Source organism: Bidens hawaiensis, unplaced genomic scaffold, assembly GCF_021521415.1.
Source record: "Bidens hawaiensis isolate Kalapana, Puna unplaced genomic scaffold, B.hawaiensis_p1.1 tig00050662_1, whole genome shotgun sequence".
Taxonomy (NCBI): domain Eukaryota; kingdom Viridiplantae; phylum Streptophyta; class Magnoliopsida; order Asterales; family Asteraceae; genus Bidens; species Bidens hawaiensis.
Window position 1 is genome coordinate 34289 of NW_027499081.1, and position 22025 is coordinate 56313.

The following is a 22025-nucleotide window of genomic DNA, read 5'->3' on the forward strand; positions in this document are numbered from 1 at the left end:
CGTCGAACGGTTAATTTATTCAAAACACTGATATGCCGGTTTTCACCGCATAAATAAGTGTGAAGAAATCGTTGCGTGTGGAAGGCGGCAAAACCCGCATAAACACAAAAAACGGCCAACCTTCACGCAGGTCAGTTATAGGTAAAGTTGGGTCATCCCACTAAATGAAAGTGCCGGTCCTACCCGCACAAATCATGATAGAGGAAACCGAACTAACCTATTGACAACCGCGCGTCGAACGGTTAATTTATTCAAAACACTGATATGCCGGTTTTCACCGCATAAATAAGTGTGAAGAAATCGTTGCGTGTGGAAGGCGGCAAAACCCGCATAAACACAAAAAACGGCAAACCTTCACGCAGGTCAGTTATAGGTGAAGATCGGTCATCCCACTAAATGAAAGTGACGGTCCTACCCGCACAATCATGATAGAAGAAACTGAACACTAACCTATTGACAACCGCGCGTCGAACGGTTAACTTGTTCAAAACACTTGAAAAATTGCTAAGTTAAAGTATGCACGAGCGAATCATATATGGTTTATGCGGCAAAACAAGTGCCAAATTAAGCTATAATATGCATGAGCAAGTCATATAACGTCTATAAAGCAAGTCATCCAGTGAAAGTGGCGGTCCTACCCGCACAAAGATTTATACATTCCATAAAAATTCAAGTATTACAAGAATGGCCGGGTATCTACCCGCCTACAAGAGTGTAAATCTATACAAAAACATAAACATATCCTAACAGTGGGAAGGGATCTAAAGGTTCAAGCTTCAGGACCACTCCCTCCAAACCCACTTGTACCCGCACCATCAGTTGGCTGTGGCGGTTCAAGGAAGGTCTTGAGAATGGTTAGCCCATCATCAGCAGCAGCAACTTCGTTCACCTTCTCCACCACCGGATGCGGGAAGGCAGCATACTGGTTCACTGCTTGGTCATACGCAGCTTCAGTATCTACATCATATAGAGGGAAGTTGGAAGGCGGGATGCCCTTCTCAACGAACCCTAGACCAAGCAGGAAGCCAGCCTTTTCCCCATCCTCATGAGAAGCGTTGAGGGCTGCGCTCATGGCATCGTCATATGATGTGTCCGTGAAGACTCGATGCACAACCTACAAGAAAAAATACCAAGTATCAAAACCTTTTCTAAGTACAAAGAAAAGCGTAAAGACGTTATGAAGCTAAGCTTACCTGCGACAACGCTTCTCGTAGAAGCCATTCCTTGGTAATCAGAGCCTCCTGGAGGGCAGCTTGAGCTTGGTTACGGACGCGTTCGGCTTCACTTTTGTTAAGGTTGGCAAGCAACACTTCCTTAGCAGCAGCCTATTCAACGCCCTTCAGCTTGCGCTCAGTATGGTCAAGCATACCCCTCTGGTCCAAGATCTCTTGAAGCTTCTTGGCGTCTTCCATGGCCAAGGCGTCATGAGCCTGCTGGAGCCTCTCTAGTTTGGCTTTGAGCTCCTCATTCTCGGCGCGCAGAGGCTCCAAAACAGCTTCAGCCTTGGTGGCCCTCTCGGTTGCGTTCCGCGCAGTTTCCTTAGCCAACCGAAGCTGTTCGTTAACAGTTTGGGTAGCCTTGGAACGGGCCTCGAGACGGGCCTGAACTTCAACCTCAAGGGCCTTGAAGGCCTTCTCCTTCTCCGCAGCAACGGCGGAGAGTCTCCTGTTCTCCTCCCGGATAGCCCGTGCCTGAGCTACTTCTTGGATACGAGCCGCCTTTAACTTGTCGTTTTCACGACAAAGCAACTCGACGCGCGGCTGCATCCGGGCAAGGAGAATCCGGAGCTCGTTTGTTAGCCTACCCTCCTGGTAGCTCGACATAGCTTCCCCCAGCGCCCCACTTGGAGCGGCGTGGCGCGCCCACTCGACGCAGTCCACAGCCGTCTGAAGGGTTGTTCCTCGGCGGATGTTCTAACGTGGAACATACACTTCATTGGAATCCGACACTGTAAAAACAAAACGCAGTTAGGAAAAGATGATATATAAAAAAAAAAGAGGCCAAAATAACCCTACGCACCTGTAGGGTCGACAGTAGGCCGGTAGCCGCCAAACCCATCACCCGAACCTAATGGATATCCATCCAAGAGGTCAGGCAGATGGGAAGGAGGCAGAGATTGGCTAGAAGCCCCAAACATACCTGCTGAACCGGCCGGGGGCGGGGTAGTCGCCGGCGCCGGAGGCACGGTCGAAGTCGCTGCGGTAGAGACCATCGGAGGTGAACTCACTTGAGGTGAACTCACAACCGTGGCCGCCGCTGCGGAAGATCCCGCAGAAAATATCACCGCCGGCTCAGTGAAGGATTCCGTGAAGATCGCACTGATAGTCGGCGGGGATGATGTTACAGTTGGAACAGTTGCCTCAACGGGATGAGCAACTGAACCAACACTTGAAACAGGCGCAGTCGCCTGGGTCATCGCCTTGGGTAGGTTGACCAAACCTACCGTCATGGGTCCAGAGGTGCTCCTCCCCGCACCACTTTGGAATGCAGTTGCATCCACGCCTGCATGAAAACAAGATAGTTAAATATAATGGCGGAAGGATATGCAGTTAAAGTAAATGAAAATTATACTTACGAGTTCTCTTCAGCTTGAAGGTTCTGATAGGCGGGGACAAACCCGATGGAGCCGGCCTCTTCACGCCGCTCACCGTCGTCATCCTGGGCTGCTCAGAGGTGACAGCTGTCTCAACCTCTGGAACAGTGGTCTCACCACCACCAGGGTTCCCCGCCGCCTCCTCGCTCTCGGTCTCCGAGTCAGACCGGTTAACCTGATCGGCGGTGGAGGCAACCTTCGCCTTGCCCTTCCCGCCAGCAGCCTTCTTCCTCCTCGCGAAGAAAGGACCATCTGCGGATTCCTCAACAGAAGACAAGATTAGAGGAATTCCAGCAGAGGTTTGAGCATGGAGAGGGCGGGGGTTAAAGAGTTCCTTACCTGGCCGCGTGGCACTCAAAATCTCATGGCCCGGCGGGTAGACCTCCACAAAACGATCCGCCGTTTGCTCAAGGATGGGCAACTCGTTCTCATCAAGAGCACGAGTACCCAGCCGAGCAGGACCACCAGCCTCCCGCGGATGCAGGAGCGATTGTAAGTCATTCCCCTCTGAAATAAAAAGAGAAACAGTTAGAAGAAAAACCCTAAATCAGCAAAGAAGACGGAGCATACCGTAAGGGACAGAGTTCAAACCGTATTCGAGGACGATGGGAATCTGTGGCGCCACCGCCCCAGCATCCTTCCACACCCGGCTCATCCCGAGCATCACCATCCCGGACTCCGCAAAGCGGTCCGCAAAGCGGTAAACCGGAGACTGGACCCGGGAAATCTTGGAGAACCATTCCGCCTCCTGGTAGTTGGAGGCGTGAAGGTTCGGGAGAGCTCTCCCGTTCTTGAACGTCATCGCTATGGGGACGACGCGAGCGGAGATATAGAAGAACTCCCGCTTCCAAGACCGAAGACTGCGCTCGGTAGCGCGGATCTTCAAACCCTTGATCCGAGTGACCAAGGTATACCACCCCTGGATGCACCTCCAGGAATAGAAGGTCATCAGGCGGTCGACATGGGGCTCCACGCCCAGAATGAGGCACACCCATTCAAAATGGCGAATCTTGGCGATCGCCATTGGGTGTACCTCCGTAAGATGTACACCGTGTCTCTCCAAAACACGGTACACAAACTTCGTCAATGGGAACCTGAGATTCCCATAAACGAAGAATGCGGCATACACCCCTATCTTGCCCTTGGGGGCATCGTACACCGTCTGATGAGGCTTAGGAAACTCAGGCTCGAAAGGCTCGAGCATGAACTTCCTAACAATGTACTGGTACAGGTCGACGGTAAGAGCACACTGGCACTCACCAGCAGTACTCTTATCGTCCTTATCAGAAGTAGACGACGGATTCTCGGCATACACGTCAGACTCCTCGGCGGTAGCCTCAAGATCATGAACGGAAGACATGTTTTGGATGTGAAGAACGATTTCAGGAGAATGCTCGACGGAAAGGTTAGAGTATTCGCCGGAAATCGTTTAGAAGAAGAAGAAAGTGAAACTGTGAGTTGAGATGCATCCTCTCCTCCCTTTATATACTCATCGCAATGAATGCGATGAATTTAATGCGGAAGAGAGAGGAAAACGCTGGTGCAATGAAACTATGACACGTGGAAAAAGCAAGCTGGCAACAGCTGTTGACAGGACGCGCGCCGTAAACTTCGCGGCCACGCGCCCGAAAACTCGCGTTCACGCGCCTGAAAAAGCGTCTGGATTGACCACATACTGTCACGTCGCCATAACTTCCTGCACGTCCTGAAACTGTCAGAAGAAACCGTCGGACTACGCAACCGTCCCTTCAACAGTTTGGACTGTTCTTATCCTTTCACCAACTCTTCGAATTTCAAAAAGATTCAAAAAGATTCAAAAATAAGCGGGACTATACCCCTTACCTTGGAAACCAAGTAACTATAAGACAGGTGCGAGTACAGTGTTAAGGCAAAACCCTTCACATACTTAGCACCTGCAGGAAATTGAAGCCAAGAATACCTCTGCAACCAAGTAACTATAAGACGGGTGCGGGTACAGTGTCAAGGCAAAACCCTTCACATACTTAGCACCCGCAGGGAATTGAAGCCAAGAATACCTTGGAAGTAAAGTAACTATAAGACGAGTGCGGGTACAGTGTCAATGCGAAACCCTTCACATACCTAGCACTCCGCAGGGAATTGAAACCAAGAAGGATCTTCTGGGCCATGCTTGCGGAAACGGGAATAACATCCCCGCATAGCGGGAACGTCGAGAACTAGATTGTTTGAAGCTCCAAGATGGAATTGGTTGTTTAACATAATTGATCACTATGTTCAAAACTACCAAAACCTCATGGAGAATCTACACAAGTGGAACTCAACGCTCCTGACTTGCGAGGAGGTTACAGACCTACCCGCATCATACCCAAAGATCAAGCAGAAAAGTCGGGAATTTCTGCACGTGACATTAGGACTTCCGCGGGAAGAATCCCCATGGAAAACCTTAAAACTAAACCCTTTTCAAAACCCTTTGCTTAAGTCCAAAAGTTCACCTCACTTATTAACAATTCATGAGAACATTGGACTGGGGGGACTTGAAGAGGTAGGTCCCAGCAGAGCCCAGTTGGACCCGCAAGACTCACCTCAAAGAGGGACGTCTGTGTGCAGTTGAACCCGCAAGACTCACCTTCAACAGGGACGTCTGCGCAAAGGCAAAACTCGCAAGACTCACCTTGAAGAGAGACGTCTGCGCAGAAACCAACTGGATCCGCAGGACCCACCATGCTCAGAGACGTGACGTCCTTACGCGCAGTACGCAAGCTGTTCCCGCAGGAAAAGCCTCCCAATGGTCGACGTACTCCGCCTGTTCCCGCAGCAACGGGGAAGGCTACCCGCGCAGCAAGGCTACACGCACAAGGCACTTAACTCTTAAATAATTCAGTAATGTCACCTGAAGAAGGAGTGAGCAAGCCGGGAATACTTCCGCCCAAAGCCGGGAAAACTCCCGCCCAAATGAGCCAGTCCGTACGATACTGGAGGATCTTTTGTACTGTACCTGACGAGGTATGGACAAAAGATCTGACCAAAGCTGCGACAGCTCACTAACAACAGTACAACGAGCAGCATGCTCTATTACTTAATGTCACTATCAGCCGCTGCCTACTCACCAACCTGTCGTAGCACGTGCATAGCCTGCAGTTGGTGGAAAAGGAATAGTACACAGCCGGCCTGGTCACTATCAGCCGCTGCCTACCCACCAACCACCAGCATGGCATGTGCGTAGCCCACAGTTGGCAGAACAGGAATACTATTCAGCCGGCTGTACCTTCTTGGAAATCTACCTTCGGCTATAAATACTCCAACACCTTGGAATGGTAGGATTATCTCATATCTCATTATCTTATCTTTTCTAGCAATCTCTTAATATACACTTATATTCAAGAGCAATCTTGTCTGATTCTCACGCCCCCTTCTCAGTGACGAGCTCACGGTGTCTGTTTTGCAGGTCATCAGAAGAACCATCTTTGCCGGACCTAACCCCTCGTGGGAAACATCTATTTAACCCCCAGATTATCCGTAATCTGCCCGGGGTCACTTAGTGTTTCTTCAAGATTGGATGCTGGATGTATACCGGTGAACGGCAAGTGAGTGCGTTGAGGAAGAGATATTTGGAAGCTGTATTAAACCAGGACGTTGGATTTTACGATACGGATGCGAGAACCGGTGATATAGTTTTCGGTATCTCAACGGATACCCTTCTCGTTCAAGATGCAATTAGCGAGAAGGTATAATTACGATAACAGTTTAATAATAATAGAATTAACGAGTTAGCGTTATCGTTTTTGTTTTGGCTTGCGCCAGTCAAAGGCGTCTTTGGAAACTAGCTTGTCTTATGAGTTTAATATTAGGTAAAAATTAAATGCTGAATGTACTACTTTGAATTTTAGGTGGGGAACTTTATCCATTATCTTTCCACATTTTTGGCTGGATTAGTGGTTGGTTTCGTGTCAGCGTGGAAGTTAGCTCTCCTCAGTATTGCGGTTATTCCGGGAATTGCATTCGCGGGCGGCTTGTACGCCTATACTCTCACCGGGCTCACTTCCAAGAGCCGTTAATCGTATGCCAATGCTGGCATCATCGCCGAGGAGGTTCGTCTTCAACCTAAATATTTTATTAATAAATTGTAAAAATCGCACCTAGGTGCCAGTTACTCGTTAGCAATCCCCGAGTACTCGCAACTCCCTAGTTGACAGAGTTGGAAGTGCCTAGCGACTTCTGCAACCATAATAACAATATAATCGTATAGAATGTAAACGGGCAAGAAGTTGTGGTACTAGCTCTTTTTGGATTGCAAGACCAAGTCTTTTAATGTGCGCAATTTCATCATAAGTTGCATGCCACCATGATTTCTAAGATTTTAGTCACTTTTGCTTTAAAATTTAAATCAATGATTTAGTTTAGTGGATACAGTGATATTGAAGTATTTTCAAATTCTTTGTTATCATATGATACATAGCATGCCTGCAATCATAAAGAACCCTTTGGCCTTTGCCATGGTCCTATACTTTTACCCCTTAACTTTTGGCCTATGTTTCCGTAGTGTGGCGTTAATCAACAGCAAATTTGGTTGGTGAAATTTATTTTATTTTTATTTTCAAAACCTTTTAATATACTTTTGACCATAGAGTATATGACATTTTCTCTTTGTATGTGTGACAATGTTACATATTTAATTTGGACTCTTATTGACAGGCTATTGCACAAGTTAGGACCGTGTACTCATATGTTGGGGAAACGAAGGCCCTCAACTCATATTCAGATGCAATTCAGCATACACTCACGCTCGGGTATAAGGCGGGAATGGCAAAGGGTTTGGGTTTGGGGTGTACTTATGGAATAGCTTGCATGTCATGGGCACTTGTTTTCTGGTATGCGGGTGTGTTTATTAGGAATGGCCAGACTGACGGTGGAAAGGCGTTTACCGCCATTTTCTCTGCTATTGTTGGTGGCATGTAAGTTCTTAGTTCTTACACACTGTAATGCCAATTTTTAGAGAAACGACTCGGTTTTTAATCAAAATGGTTAATCATGACAGGAGTTTAGGTCAGTCTTTTTCGAATATCGGAGCCTTTAGCAAAGGAAAAGCAGCTGGATACAAATTGCTTGAAATTATCCAGCAAAAGCCTTGTATAAATCACAACCCTACAGATGGGAAATGTCTAGCTGAAGTTGATGGAAATATTGAGTTCAAAGAAGTAACCTTTAGTTACCCGTCACGCCCAGATGTCATTATCTTTAGAAATTTCTCAATTTTCTTCCCAGCTGGTAAGACGGTTGCTGTGGTTGGTGGTAGCGGATCCGGGAAGAGTACTGTTGTTTCTTTAATAGAACGGTTTTACTACCCTAATCAAGGTGAATAATTATTATATATGGTTTGAAACTCTTTTACTAGTTATTTCTTACTTTTAAATTTTTTCCAGGCCAAATATTGATAGACAATGTGGACATAAAGACTCTGCAACTTTGATGGTTGCGTGATCAGATTGGTCTTGTGAACCAAGAACCTGCACTTTTTGCTACCACTATACTTGAGAACATACTTTATGGAAAGCCAGATGCGACTATGGCTGAAGTTGAAGCAGCTACCTCTGCAGCCAATGCTCATAGTTTCATCACCCTGCTTCCGAACGGTTACAACACTCAGGTAAAGTATATATTTACACTTATAATAAATCATGATTCAGAATCATATTAATGAGTTGATTGATTCAGGTAGGGGAAAGAGGCGTTCAGTTATCTGGTGGTCAAAAACAAAGAATTGCAATAGCTAGAGCAATGTTAAAGAACCCAAAGATTTTACTTCTTGATGAGGCAACGAGTGCCCTTGATTCCGGTTCTGAAAGCATTGTGCAAGAAGCTCTTGATCGTTTGATGATCGGAAGAACAACCGTAGTGGTTGCACATCGTCTTTCCACCATCAGAAACGTTGATTCAATAGCAGTTATCCAACAAGGATAAGTTGTTGAAACTGGAACACACGAAGAACTCATTTCAAAACCAGGACCCTACGCTTCGTTGATCCGGTTTCAAGAAATGGCTGGAAACCGGGACTTCTCGAATCCTTCAACACACCGTACACGATCGACGCGGTTAAGTCACTCATTGTCAACAAAGTCTTTAAGCCTCAGATCAGGAAGCTTAAGAAACTTAAGCTATTCGTACAGTACTGGTGCAGATGGTCGTATTGAAATGATCTCAAATGCTGAAACAGATAGAAAAAACCCAGCACCTAGTGGATACTTTTTCCGCCTTTTGAAACTGAATGCACCCGAATGGCCTTACTCGATAATGGGTGCTGTGGGATCAATTCTTTCTGGTTTTATCGGTCCAACATTTGCTATTGTGATGAGTAACATGATTGAGGTCTTTTACTATAATAACCCTGCTAAAATGGAAAGCAAGACTAAAGAGTGTGTTTTCATCTACGTTGGAGCCGGGCTATATGCAGTTGTAGCGTATTTGATACAGCATTACTTCTTTAGTATTATGGGTGAGAATCTTACAACAAGAGTCAGAAGGATGATGCTTGCAGGTATTTACATCATTCCATTCTCCATCATATAAAAATATTTAAGCAATACATTTTAAAAATGCAAACTGAGTTTTAATAATCCGAAATATGTTCACAGCGACAATTTGACTAGTGAGTGTCGCTTTCGTTGCCAATGTCTATTTCACTATTATGGAGATATCGATCTTCATACTGACAATTTGATCAGTGAGTGTCACTTTCATTGCCGATGGCTATTTCACTATAATGGAGAAATAGATCTTCGAACTGGCAATTTGAATAGTCAGTCTCATTTCCTTTCCTATGGCTATTTAACTAATGGAGAAATAAATTGTTTGTTCATAACTTTTATTTATGTCATTTCAAAACAATTTACAACATTCTGATTGAGATAAAAATCAATCATTTGCCAACGAAATTGGAATGCAACTAAAATGAAAGTTAGGATTGACATTAATCAAATTGTCAGTGTTAATTATTATTGGTCAATGAGTCATGGATTATTTTAGAATTCTCTTCTAATTAACATTTAATAGAGTTCCTAGGTCCATATTACTTCAAACTAAAATTTTGTGCATTTAGGTAGTTCGACTTAAAAAGTATGAACAATCTTTAAAAGTTTCGATCTTGTTTCTTGGTCAGCAATCTTAAGGAATGAAGTCGGATGGTTCGACGAGGAAGAACACAACTCGAGTCTAGTCGCAGCCCGGCTAGCCACGGATGCAGCAGATGTAAAATCCGCCATTGCCGAGAGGATCGCGGTTATCTTACAAAACGTGACGTCACTCCTTACTTCATTTGTAGTTGCATTCATAGTGGAATGGAGGGTTTCTCTTCTAATTCTGGGAACCTTCCCTCTCCTTGTCATGGCATATTTTGCTCAGGTAATTAATATAAAATTCATTATTTTATTTTTAAAAAAATCGAATCTTGATTCTGGTAACGACAAGTATAGTATAGTGAAGGAAGCAACAATTCTGGTAGCCTGCACGTGCCTCCCCTTATTTGTATTTATGCTTTCATATTTAACGCTCGTGATATAGTTACAGTCTTGTAACATACAAAACACCAACTTTGAAATTTAGCAAAAGATTCCTTTCTCCAACATCAATATCAAGACTCGTACTTTCTTGAGCCCTTAAACAGTAAAACTTTGGCCAACTTTTTCTGCTTAATCAATAATATAAAAAAAGTGAAAAAAAAAATACAGAAAAATGAATTGTACATTTGTACCTATATTTTAATAAGATTTACATCTGGCTTTGCTTTTAGTGTACCATATGTAATTTTCAAAGGAGGTTAGAGATGTCAGAAAATGCATATGGGGTGCATTCACTAACCCATTCATTATTCCTGTGTGAGTACCAGAGCCTCTTGTCTATTTAAGGGGTACTATAGTACTGAAAATGACCATATTGCCCCTGTGATTTTGAACAGTGTTTAGTATTTATAGTATAGTGGCCACCTAATCCATACATGAGTAGTTACCATCTGTTTCTTTTGTCGTATACCTTATCGTTTGGGGTCCCAGACCTTTCTTTGATGGATTGTAATTGTCACTTTCTACTAGAGTGTAACAGCATCTCCTTTTCTTTTAGCACATATACTTTATAAGAACTAGACTGCTGGTATCTATGTCTACATATACTTTTTAACAAAAAGTGACTTAAAACTATTGGACTGTAGGAGTTGACTGAATTTAGGTTGTGTTTGGGATAAACTAAATCTCATTTAGTCATTTGATTAAAATTTGAAACAACTTAATGATGGAATTGAATTTGGTAATTATTAATTATAAATTTTCATTTTACAGCAACTTTCTCTCAAGGGCTTTGCTGGTGACACAGCCAAAGCACATGCGAAAACCAGCATGATTGCAGGGGAAGGCGTGAGCAACATCCGAACAATCGCAGCCTTTAACGCACAAGACAAGATTCTCACCTTATTCTCCAACGAACTCCATGTCCCACAAACTCAAAGTCTTCGCAGGAGTCAACTTTTCGGCTTACTATTCGGCATCTCCCAACTCGCACTCTTCTCATCCGAAGCTCTGATCCTCTGGTACGGGGCCCACCTCGTTAGTAAACATGTCCTACTTTCTCCAAAGTCATCAAAGTGTTTGTAGTCCTAGTCATAACAGCTAACTCAGTAGCAGAAACGGTTAGCCTAGCCCCTGAAATCATCCGAGGCGGTGAAGCCATCGGCTCGGTATTCTCGGTTCTCGACCGGTCAACTCGAATCGACCCCAACGATCCCAACGCTGAGCCTGTTGAAAAAGTGCGAGGCGAGATAGAGTTACGCCATGTTGACTTTTCTTACCCGTCAAGACCCGATGTCATGGTTTTCAAAGACCTTAGTCTTAGAATTCGGGCGGGCCAGAGCCAAGCCCTGGTTGGGGCTAGTGGTTCAGGTAAAAGTTCCATAATTGCATTAATCGAGCGGTTTTACGATCCAACGGCTGGAAAAGTTATAATTGACAGGAAAGATATTAGACGGTTAAATCTACGGGCACTTCGGGCCAAAATCGGGCTGGTCCAACAAGAGCCCGCTTTATTCGCAGCAAGTATAATGGAAAACATCGCGTACGGGAAAGACGGTGCTACAGAAGCCGAAGTCATCGAAGCAGCACGTGCAGCAAACGTGCATACGTTTGTGAGCGGTTTACCACAAGGGTACAAGACGCCAGTTGGCGAGCGAGGGGTTCAGCTCTCCGGGGGCCAAAAACAAAGAATCGCTATAGCCCGGGCCGTTCTGAAAGACCCGGCAATACTCTTACTAGATGAAGCGACTAGTGCTCTAGATGCCGAGTCCGAGTGTGTGCTACAAGAAGCACTTGAACGGCTCATGAGGGGTCGAACCACGGTTCTAGTGGCTCACCGGTTATCAACCATACGTGGTGTGGATAGTATCAGGGTGGTTCAAGACGGTCGGATCGTGGAACAAGGTAGCCATGGGGAGTTGTTGAGCCGAGGTAGCGAGGGGGCTTACTTTAGGCTATTGCGGCTACAACAACATCGTACATGAATTAAAGATTATGTTGTATGGGTTTAGTAAATTATGTGTATGTGGAATTAACTTATTGTTTACCTTAATTTTTGGGGTTTTATAAGCCTCATTTGCTTGCTATAGCAAAATAGTTTTTTCTTAATACATAAGTAGAATTAAAAATATAAACTGAATGTAGAACAATCATGAAATTTAAAAAGAATAATTGTTAAATTATATTCAAGTTTTCAACTATTCCCGATACGCAAGTGAGTTATTTTGAGTTTTGACTCATCCAGAATCACCTTCAATAAAGAAACCCGTTATTGGAGGGAAAATCTTTAAGTTAGGTTTCGAACCTAAAAACTCAAAGACCAAGTCTTTAATTTGTAGTTAGAACTTAAACGTTTGATTTTAATGAAACATGGTATTCCTTTAAATAAGCCACAAATCCCATAAAAAGTAATCATAAATTAATAATTGAAAGTTTGAAACCATTTGCCTGCTGTTGCTCTCAAATGCGGTAGATTTGGTGTTTTGGAAATCGACAAAAGGAAATAAAACAAAACATGCATGTCACGTGACTTGGTCTTTGATTCTCAACACTGATTACCAAAGGATCAATCTCTATTATATGTGACCCACATAGCTGCATATTGTTTTGTTAGTTTGGTCGGGTAAATTTTTTTACCTTTTTTCTAAACACCAATAAATGTTAGTCGTTAACTCATAACAAGATTTGACGCTTCATCATAAATATTAAATATTTGACAGTTTAGTAGGGCCAGGGTTATCTGTCTAAACTCTTAAGTAATATAATTGCACACAATTAGGTGAAGAGATTCCGGTAGGGTATAAGCTAACCTCGCCCAAAAGAGCCTTTTGGTATAGTGTCAAGTCTCGTATCGATAATCAACACACAAACTAAACGAATAACTCTGGTTTATATTAATCAGAAAATATAACTCAAAAACTGATTACAACCCTCAAACCCTAACTCGGTTTGACTATTGATGAACCCTATCTCGGTTGCATCTAGATGAACCCTAACTCGGTTACATCTCGTGTGTGCCTCTTGGATGAACCCTAACTCGGTTGCATCTCACACCACCACAATCTATAATGTCTAACCTATCTTGTTTATATAGACTAACATAACTTGCTAGCTAAGACATTACCTATTTTAATAAACCCTAATTGTAAACCCATAAACCCATTACATAATAATGAATACCATAGGCCCAATAGGTCCAACTCGGTCACCTACAAGTGACGGGCCTAATAAGTTGGAAATTACTTCCAACATAGTGGCGCAATGAAATCGTTTGGTTCATAGAATGTTTTTGATATAATTAGAATATGCAATGGAATCTTAATTACGAAGGTTATCGGGGTCTAGGTTTATGGATGGATTCGGTAATCGAAAGTCCCTCCATATCAATCAATATCACCATGTCGTGACTGGTTAGGCCTGGCTGATTTTTTCAGAAAAGAATTTAGGTTTCGGGATTGATAGAATCATGTTTGGTTTGTAAAACATCATAAGAATTAGAATACAAAAAATAATGAAAATGACACAATTACCCTTTGTTGTATTTTTTAGGTTTTATCTATTATATGATTATAACCTTGAAAATAAAAATAAATAGTTGTAAAAGTTTGTAATAAATTGTCATTAATCTCTAAAATTTAAACCATATAAAATTATTTATTACAATACTCAATATGCTGGTAGGGGACATGGTGAAAAAAAAACGAAACTCTATAAATAAATATAAAAACTAAATATAAAGAACACACTTATATATTTATCATATATTTATGAAAGTACTGTTGTGAATGTTCTAAACTGATCACAAAGTGAATTAAAGATGTTTGTTGTGTAGTTGAAAACTAAAAAAAACTAGGATTCTAAGATAACATAAAAAAACAGTACACTCCAATATAAATGTTTTGATGAATGGAATAATGTGTTTCAAAAAACGTCTATAACAACCATGTGCAATTAATTACAAAATATTTGTAAATGATTCCTAGCACAAGTAGTTAAGTTGAGTTATTTAAATATTTCAATTAAAAAATGAGAGGTACTAAATTCAAGTCTATTAAATGACAAACATTAAGAGGTTCCAGGTTGTGTTAAGGGTTTTCTCACCTATAGGAGGTTTTCTCAGAAGAGTGGTCTCCGATATTGAGGGAACTGAGATGATGGGGTGGGCAGATGACACATTAGTGATCTCAATTAGCCGTTAAAAATATAAAATTACGAAAGATCAGTATCTGGAATTGAGGACGAATGAGTGACGTTGAAGATTCGATGTCATGGATATATGAACCGGAGAATGATATAGACGACGAAGAATTTCGATGTTGCTGCCTATCTAAGGGGGATTATGCGAAAAGATGTTCAATGGCAAATCTATGAGCTAGTGATATATGAACAAATGTTGAATAAATAGAATGCTTATAAAAGAAAATGAAAAAAAACAAAGAGAGAAGTTGTATGCACGTATCTATTCGGTTAATAGCCTCAACCAAATTAACCAATCGGTTTTCGTTTAGTTAGACCGTTTATTCGGGGTTTTTTTGTTTGGCTAATTTCAGTTAATAACAAAAATCAATTTTTGGCTAACATTTTTACTTAAAAATACATGTAATAGATGAATAAATACATGAAATGAATATATAAATACATTAAATTGAGATAAATACATGAAAGAGTGGTGTAAATACATGAAATAGTGGTATAAAACATGAAAAATATAAAAACTATAAATATATGAAAATATGAATAGTTCGGTTAATTTCGGTTAACCGATGGTATTAAAAATAACCGATAACCGTTTCTCAGTTAATTAGGTTATCAGTTAATTTCGGTTCGATTTCGTCGGTCTTCAATTTGGTTTGTTTAACGGTTCGGTTATTGCTCATCCCTTTTGATAAATATGTACGATTGTGTGGCGATTTTATGTAAACTTCAGTAAATTCCTTCCTTGGGAATGTGTTCGAATTTCATTAGAGATGTCATGGAAACTTGGTTTCCCTATGAATGATGGAAAGTGTTCAAATACTTAGGAGTTTAAGTCTTACATGTTATAAAACAAATGTGTAATTTAAGAGTAGAGTTAAGAGTGAGTGAAAAAAATTACTAACACTCGTTTATATATATTTAAATTTGTGGATTGATAAGTGGGTAGTTTTACAAATTCAAGTTTGCTTTGAACACATTATTATATATTTGTTATCTAATTATCTGTAAATAGTTTTTTGACTTATTTTCTTTTCTTGTAATGATATACATTAACAAACAAATATACATAGTAGAATCCTACTCCTAACAAGTTATTAGTACATTGTGGGGATGATAAAATACTAGAATATAGACAAATATTTTCTCTATAAAGATAAAGAGGTTGTTTCCACTAATAATTCTGGCTTCAAAAATCTTTTCTTTACATGTATAGTATTTAAATAACATAAGATGTAGCACAAGGAACCAATACGACCACAAAACAAAAGGTGTAAAAGTGTTAACAGTAAACAATAAGATAAAAGGGTGAAAAAACTATAATAGTGAATAAGGTTTAGAAAGAAAAATAAAAGCAGAGAAACATGAATAAGGTTTTAAAAAAAATTCTTTTGAAAGTATGAAAGTATGAAGTATCTATACACTACCCTAACAAATCCATAGGCAAAAGCAAAACTAAGGCTACAACAAAAGTGTAGTAAAAAAGGCCTTAAAAGAAAAGGTTGAGATAACTCTGTACGTTATCCTAGAGGTCCATAATCTTTATTCGAAGTCTCCAGCTCCAGTAACTCATGTCCTCGATCATGTTCTCAAAGAGATGTAAGTTTAGCCAGTCAGGGGTTACCTCTATTAGGAATGAGAATGAAGCCCGAACCCGATATGAATATCCAAAACTCGAAACATTTAGGATGGGTACAAGTCCGGGTAATAGGGCATGAGAGTACTTTTAAAATTTCCACGGGTATAGGGTAGGATGGAATTTGGTAATATACACATTTATCCGACTCAATTGCCCGATAACATATACCCGTGTACTCCGGCTATATCCGACATGATTTTTTGTTTATTTTAAGTATATACGATATATAATATGTTCAACTATATCCCTAGTTCATACCAAATTTATGGGCCCCGTAGTAGGTATTTAACATATATACTTGGGCGAAGCGTAGTGAGGGCCAGGGGTGGGCCTTACCCCCATTTTTTGCACGGTAATGTAAATTTATTCGTTTTTCGCTCGAAAATTTTACACTCCGTGTAAATTTACCCGTTTTTGACCGAAAAATTGAGCCCCCCCCCCCCCGAGCGTTCTTGCCCAAGCTTCGCCACTGCATATATATCCCTATTAAAAAGATCATGACCTCTGCTCGCACCCCATCTCCCATGTGCAACTGCGCAAGTCCGTCATTGAGATTGAGATGGAATGACTAATGTAACTCAGGCCGAGGATCTCAAGTATGAGTATTTTGTTAATATGATTAATATAAATTGTTATATGAAAGCAAACATAAAACTTTTAACTTACTAAAACGTTAGAATATCTTACCAAACTTGGAACTCATTGTATACTCTTTGCTACTAACAAATAACAATGTAAAAAGATGTTCTATAAGGCTATAACAGGATTTTGAGAGAGGATTGTCAGTCCGTTGAAAAACTGGCCCAAACACTTAGAAACAGTTACCTTTAGTAGGCCCAAGTTAACTGTAAAGGGACCAGTATAAATGTAGCCCATTAGTTTTGTCTGCCCAACAAACTAACTTTTAAATCATTTTCCCTTCTAAGGCTGAGGGGTGTGGGGGGCTCTAATGGGGGCGCGAGTGGGGGCTCCAGCCAATAATATTATGACGTGTGGCAGAGAGAGAAACTGGATAAGGGGGGTGTTGGAGCCCCCGTTGGAGCCCCTGGCCCTGGTGTGGAGGGGCTCCAGCAGGGGCTCCAGCGGATTTTTTTTTTATTTTTTTATAAATATATTCAAAAAACGTATTATTAAAAAAACTCATAAATTATTAAAAAAAACACACATTAATGAAAAAACACATTAATATCTAAAAATAAAATAAAAATAAAAGTACTAAAAAAAACATTATTCTTACAGCCCTCCTTGTTGGATGGTTGAAAGCCGGATGATTGTTGCGGCTCCGAATAAAACATCGGTTGGTGCGGTGACGACCATAAATCGTCGTCAATATAATCTGAATCTAGGTTTGGGTACCAATTTCCAGCCATTTTTTTAAAAAAAAGTTTGGAAGATGGGTTGATTTTGGGTTTTTTTTTTGAAGTTGTGGTAATTGTTTTATATGAAATGGGTTATATATAGGAAGAAAAAACTTTTTTTTTTATTAAATAAGAGCCCAACGGCTCATTTATCATGTCCAACGGCTCTTTCTCCCTTCCCAATGTCCCTTTACGCCAACTTGGTCCCGCTAACAGGCTTGCGCCTGCTTTGTTTTTCATGCTCGCGCCCCTCTCGCGCCCCTCTCGCGCCCCGGTGGTGTGGTGCTCGCGCCTGAGGGCGCGAGCGGAGGGGCTCTCGCGCCCCCGTTGAAGCCCAACACCCCTCAGCCTAAACAGAAAAATAGACCCGTTATCTAATTTCTTTGGCCCACCAAATTAAATCATTGTATCACGCTATATAACCCATGTGTGGAATGTCGACATTGTTATGTACTTTTTACTGTAAAATATTTACAAATATTAAAATTTAAATCTTAATCTAGATTTTCAAGTACTATTTGATAGTATCATTAATTTAATCGTTAAAGATTCGGATCATGATCTGATTATACTATAATTAAAAGTAACTTTCTTTCTTCCATAAACGTAAGAACCGTTACCGGAAAACTGTCATGACCCCGCCAATAATACACTACTAACAACGTGATCATGTAAATCATAGCTTGCTCTGGGTACGTGGATTTTAAAAGGTTATAGTCAAAAACTTATAGTTGCAAGATTTGAAAACATGGGATCAAGGTGCTTAGTACTACACCAGTGCGGTAGTGCCAACCTTTTAAGAGAGAAGGGGGAGGGGGGGGGGGTTGAGGGTGACGGCTTTTAGCTTGATCACCCGGTAGGCTTGAAAATTTTTCAAAAAAAGAAATTACACACACACACACACATATATATTGAAAAAATATGTATTGTTAATGTTAAAACCTGATTACCCAATTCATTTAAGCCCACTTTAATAAAAATATTTTGTAAAACTCAAATCATAGTCCAATAAAACCATTTAAAAATTTATTTGTTTAACTTAGTAAAAAAGACTCTTTTAATTAAGGCTAAACTTTTTTCTCGCATCCGGCCTAAAACTTTTTAATAATTCTCGGAGACGGCCTTGTATTGCACGCTATACAACCCATCGTGTTGAATGTCAGCATTGTTATGCACTTTATATTATAACACTAGTTTGAGGCCGTGTATTACACGGGTAATTGTTGAAAATTTTAAACTTTGACCATCAAGTGAAATACAGTCAACAAATTGATCATATATTGTTAATACAATTACAACTAAATTAAAATACAGAAATTACATAACTAAGATTACACAAATATGTTACAAATAGGTAAAATCTTCATTTTATATTACATTTGTGATTGTATTAGCAGATACATTGTTTATCAAAAATCATAATCTTTAGTTCATGTCTGCTTGTAACTCTTAATAAAATAACATACAGGCATGCTTATAACTCTTGATATAGCCATATATAGTTGTCTGTGTGACAAAAAAGGTTCTTCAGGTAAATACCAACTGTAGATAAATGATAATATATATCCATGATACTAATAAAAAATATTCACACATAAAATATCATAGCGTTTAATTAATTAATATAATGTCATTTGAGAACATTTGCTCATGTTTATCCAAAAAAAACATGATTATACCATAAACAATATACCTAAACTTTGATGATATAATCATTCTTAGACTCTTTACAATTTGAAATTGATTGATCATGATAAATATGTTGTCATTAGTATTCCGTGTATGCAAATTTTTAATTGATTTTATATGTTACAATTAAAAATTATATAATCAAGCAACATAAAAATCGAAAATTTAAATATAACAAAATGATTTGTTTATTTCATATGAATGTAACTGCCAAGAAAATGAAAAATACATACTAACATTAAAACCATGTTCAAATAATAGTGATTATTCTAAGTTAGAAGAATATTAGAAGATATAAAGTTGCATAGAGTGAAGGTAGTGATTCTTATTGATAATCGTTGAAAGTAGGGTTGTCACTTTTACTCGTAACATGAAACCCAACCCAAGAAAACCCGTACCTGAACCCAAACTAATTTGACCCAAGAAACTCGAACCCAAGAAAATACTAACCCGAACCTAAACCGAAGTAATTCAGGTTGGTTCTGGGGTTCGAATTCTAGGTTTTGGGTCAACCTAAAAACTTTTAGTTTTAAAATCATATGTATTTTTAGGTATTAAATGCTAAGCCTTAGCCGCTGACGTTATCTGGATTTAGTTCAAGTCGATTGTTCTCATTCCACATATTACGAATCGAATGTTTATTGTTTATTATTTTGAATATTAACCATAATAAACACTTTAATTAACACTTCAAAATTCACTAATCGTCTCTTGTCAATCCATTTGGAGAATACTTAGGGTGTGTTTGGGATTCCTTATTCAAGTCCAAATGGACTTCTTGTTAAAAGGACTTATCAAATATAACTTTTCAAAAAGGAGTTTTCAAGAAAAGTGTTTGGATTAACTTATAAACAATAAGTCAATAGGTGATAAATTGGTGTTAAATTGATGGTGGTACGTAGGGTTAAATTGATGGTGATAGGGATAGCTGCATGGGTTAAATTGATGGTGGTAAGGATGTAGTTGAGAGCCACATATGTTAGATTGGTGTTAAATTGATGGTGGTAGGGATGTAGTTGAGAGTCGTAGATGTTAAATTTGTGTTAAATTGATGATGATAGGGATGTAGTTAAGAGGTGCATGTGTTAAATTGATGATGACTATGTGTAGTTGAGAGCTTGGTGGTGGCAGAGATGATTGAGAGCCGCAAGGGTGCCTTCTCACTAAACCCAAAAGTTAATAAAGTTGGAATTTCTTAACTTTTATAAAATTTTATTTTTACACTTGCCGAGAAGTTAAAACTCAAAAGAACTTATGGGTTACCAAACATCTTTTAAACTATTAACTTCTTCCAAAAGTTAATAAAACGAAAAGGAGGGTTCAATAAGGAATCCCAAACACCACCTTATTATATGTAGTAATGGATTTAGTTGGAATAAACCTATAATTTTAATGTCATATATTGAAATGACTTAAAAGATAATGACCATATATGAAAATTGGTTGAAAAAAAATGTGAGGAGGGCTATGGTATTGACAAGTGACAAAAATGGTAGGCTTTTATTAGAATAGATAGATAGATATTCAATTTAACATATAGAATAAAATTAAAAGTCTTAATATAGATTACCACAATACCACGTACTATTTTGATCACTAGATCATAACAGTGGTTTCTATAAATGTTTTTGCGGAATTGCGGCACATTTTCAGTCAAAAAGGGAAAAAATTCTCAACTAAAATATAACTCCGATTGTCTTGGCTAAATGTATACCACCCAATCAGTATTTCTTTACATAATATAAAAAAAACGTAATATAATCAAAGTCAAATATTATTCGCTAATCCAACTTTATCTATAGTTTGTCGGACACTTAAAATAACATTAATAGTTTGCCGACATTGGTATTTATATGTTTTGGAGTGTAATTATTGTTAAATTTGCCGACAAAGATTACTGTTGAGATGATGAGCAAATAAGAAGCAAAGAAAAGACCTCAGGTAATGGACATGTTTGTGTTTTGTGTCACATTTATTTTATATGCATGAACCACTTCTCATTTTGAATTACATGCATACACCGTTCCTTAATTTGTATTTAAACTCACTAAATCTTTGATTTAATTTATTAATGATCCAATTAATACAAACATTCTGATCATGGTTTGATGGGTGGACCTATTATATAGATTGGTGGTAATTTTATCAATTTGGTTGCATTTTTAAAGCCGGATATGGATCAAAACAATAGCAATAATGATAAGAATAATAATAAAAAGTTAATAAAATAACTCATAGAAAATACAAAGAAAAGTTTTTTTTTTTGTTAAAACTAACACACAATCATATAGAAAATGACCTTTGATTACATAGGCTCATACTATTTTCCTTGCATCAAGGATTCAATTTGTAACCTTATGTATTAAAACTATATATTTGTAACTATATATATATATATATATAATCTTTTTAACAATTACGAGACCTCGGTTTGTCGATACGTCGACCTCCCTTTGGGTCGGCTCTGGCAGGGTTAGCTAACCCCATAAACTTTTTTATGTTTATATGTAATGTATATTATGATTTTTTAACGATTAGGCCCTGATATATTTAAACGTCTTTGAACTTACTTTCAAAACACTAATCTATAATTACGTACAAAAGATCAGTCTATACATGTTGTAATGGAAAAAAAATACTAAAATGAAAAAAAAAAAAGAATATGAAATTTGATAAGTACTTTATATTTTCTTAAATATTCTAATATTTTCTCCACTGAAATAAACAAACCTTGGAGAAAAGAAAACTATGAGCCCGCTATTGTTAGTCTAGGTTGGAACTAAACTGAAATATATAAGTTTATCACCAACTTAAAAACTGAGACAGAAGGTGATGGGTTTAGGAGCTTTTAAAAATTATGAAATCCTTAAGAATTTCAAATGATCCCTTATACACACACATGACAAATATATTTTATGAGGTTATAAGGTAAAAAGACACAAAATCTTAAAATGGTTGGTAATGAACAAGAACTTAGGTGTCAATTTATACTTGACGCCTTACACCTAGGTGCTAATTTATAC

At 39.3% G+C, this 22025-nt stretch overlaps 1 protein-coding gene and 1 pseudogene across 2 annotated transcripts; both read left to right on the forward strand.

The window, feature by feature from the left end:
• The first annotated feature begins 6135 nt into the window (after positions 1-6135).
• Positions 6136-8530, forward strand: LOC143598666 (ABC transporter B family member 19-like). The gene is made up of 7 exons (XM_077076825.1): positions 6136-6297; positions 6460-6552; positions 7265-7524; positions 7566-7924; positions 7993-8012; positions 8055-8216; positions 8285-8530. The coding sequence occupies exons 1-7, from the start codon at positions 6136-6138 to the stop codon at positions 8528-8530; spliced, it is 1302 nt and encodes a 433-aa protein (XP_076932940.1).
• LOC143598667 (ABC transporter B family member 19-like) lies at positions 7973-12158 on the forward strand (annotated as a pseudogene). Its single transcript, XR_013147154.1, has 4 exons — positions 7973-8216; positions 8285-9104; positions 9726-9967; positions 10897-12158. The product of XR_013147154.1 is annotated as an ABC transporter B family member 19-like (transcript).
• The last annotated feature ends 9867 nt before the right edge of the window (positions 12159-22025 follow it).

Bases quoted from the DNA above. Each gene is read 5' to 3' on its own strand.
- LOC143598666 (XM_077076825.1), top strand. From the start codon at position 6,136: ATGTATACCGGTGAACGGCAAGTGAGTGCGTTGAGGAAGAGATATTTG. The intron at 7,925-7,992 runs GTGAATAATTAT...AATTTTTTCCAG, and splicing joins GTTTTACTACCCTAATCAAG to GCCAAATATTGATAGACAAT. The intron at 8,217-8,284 runs GTAAAGTATATA...TGATTGATTCAG, and splicing joins CGAACGGTTACAACACTCAG to GTAGGGGAAAGAGGCGTTCA.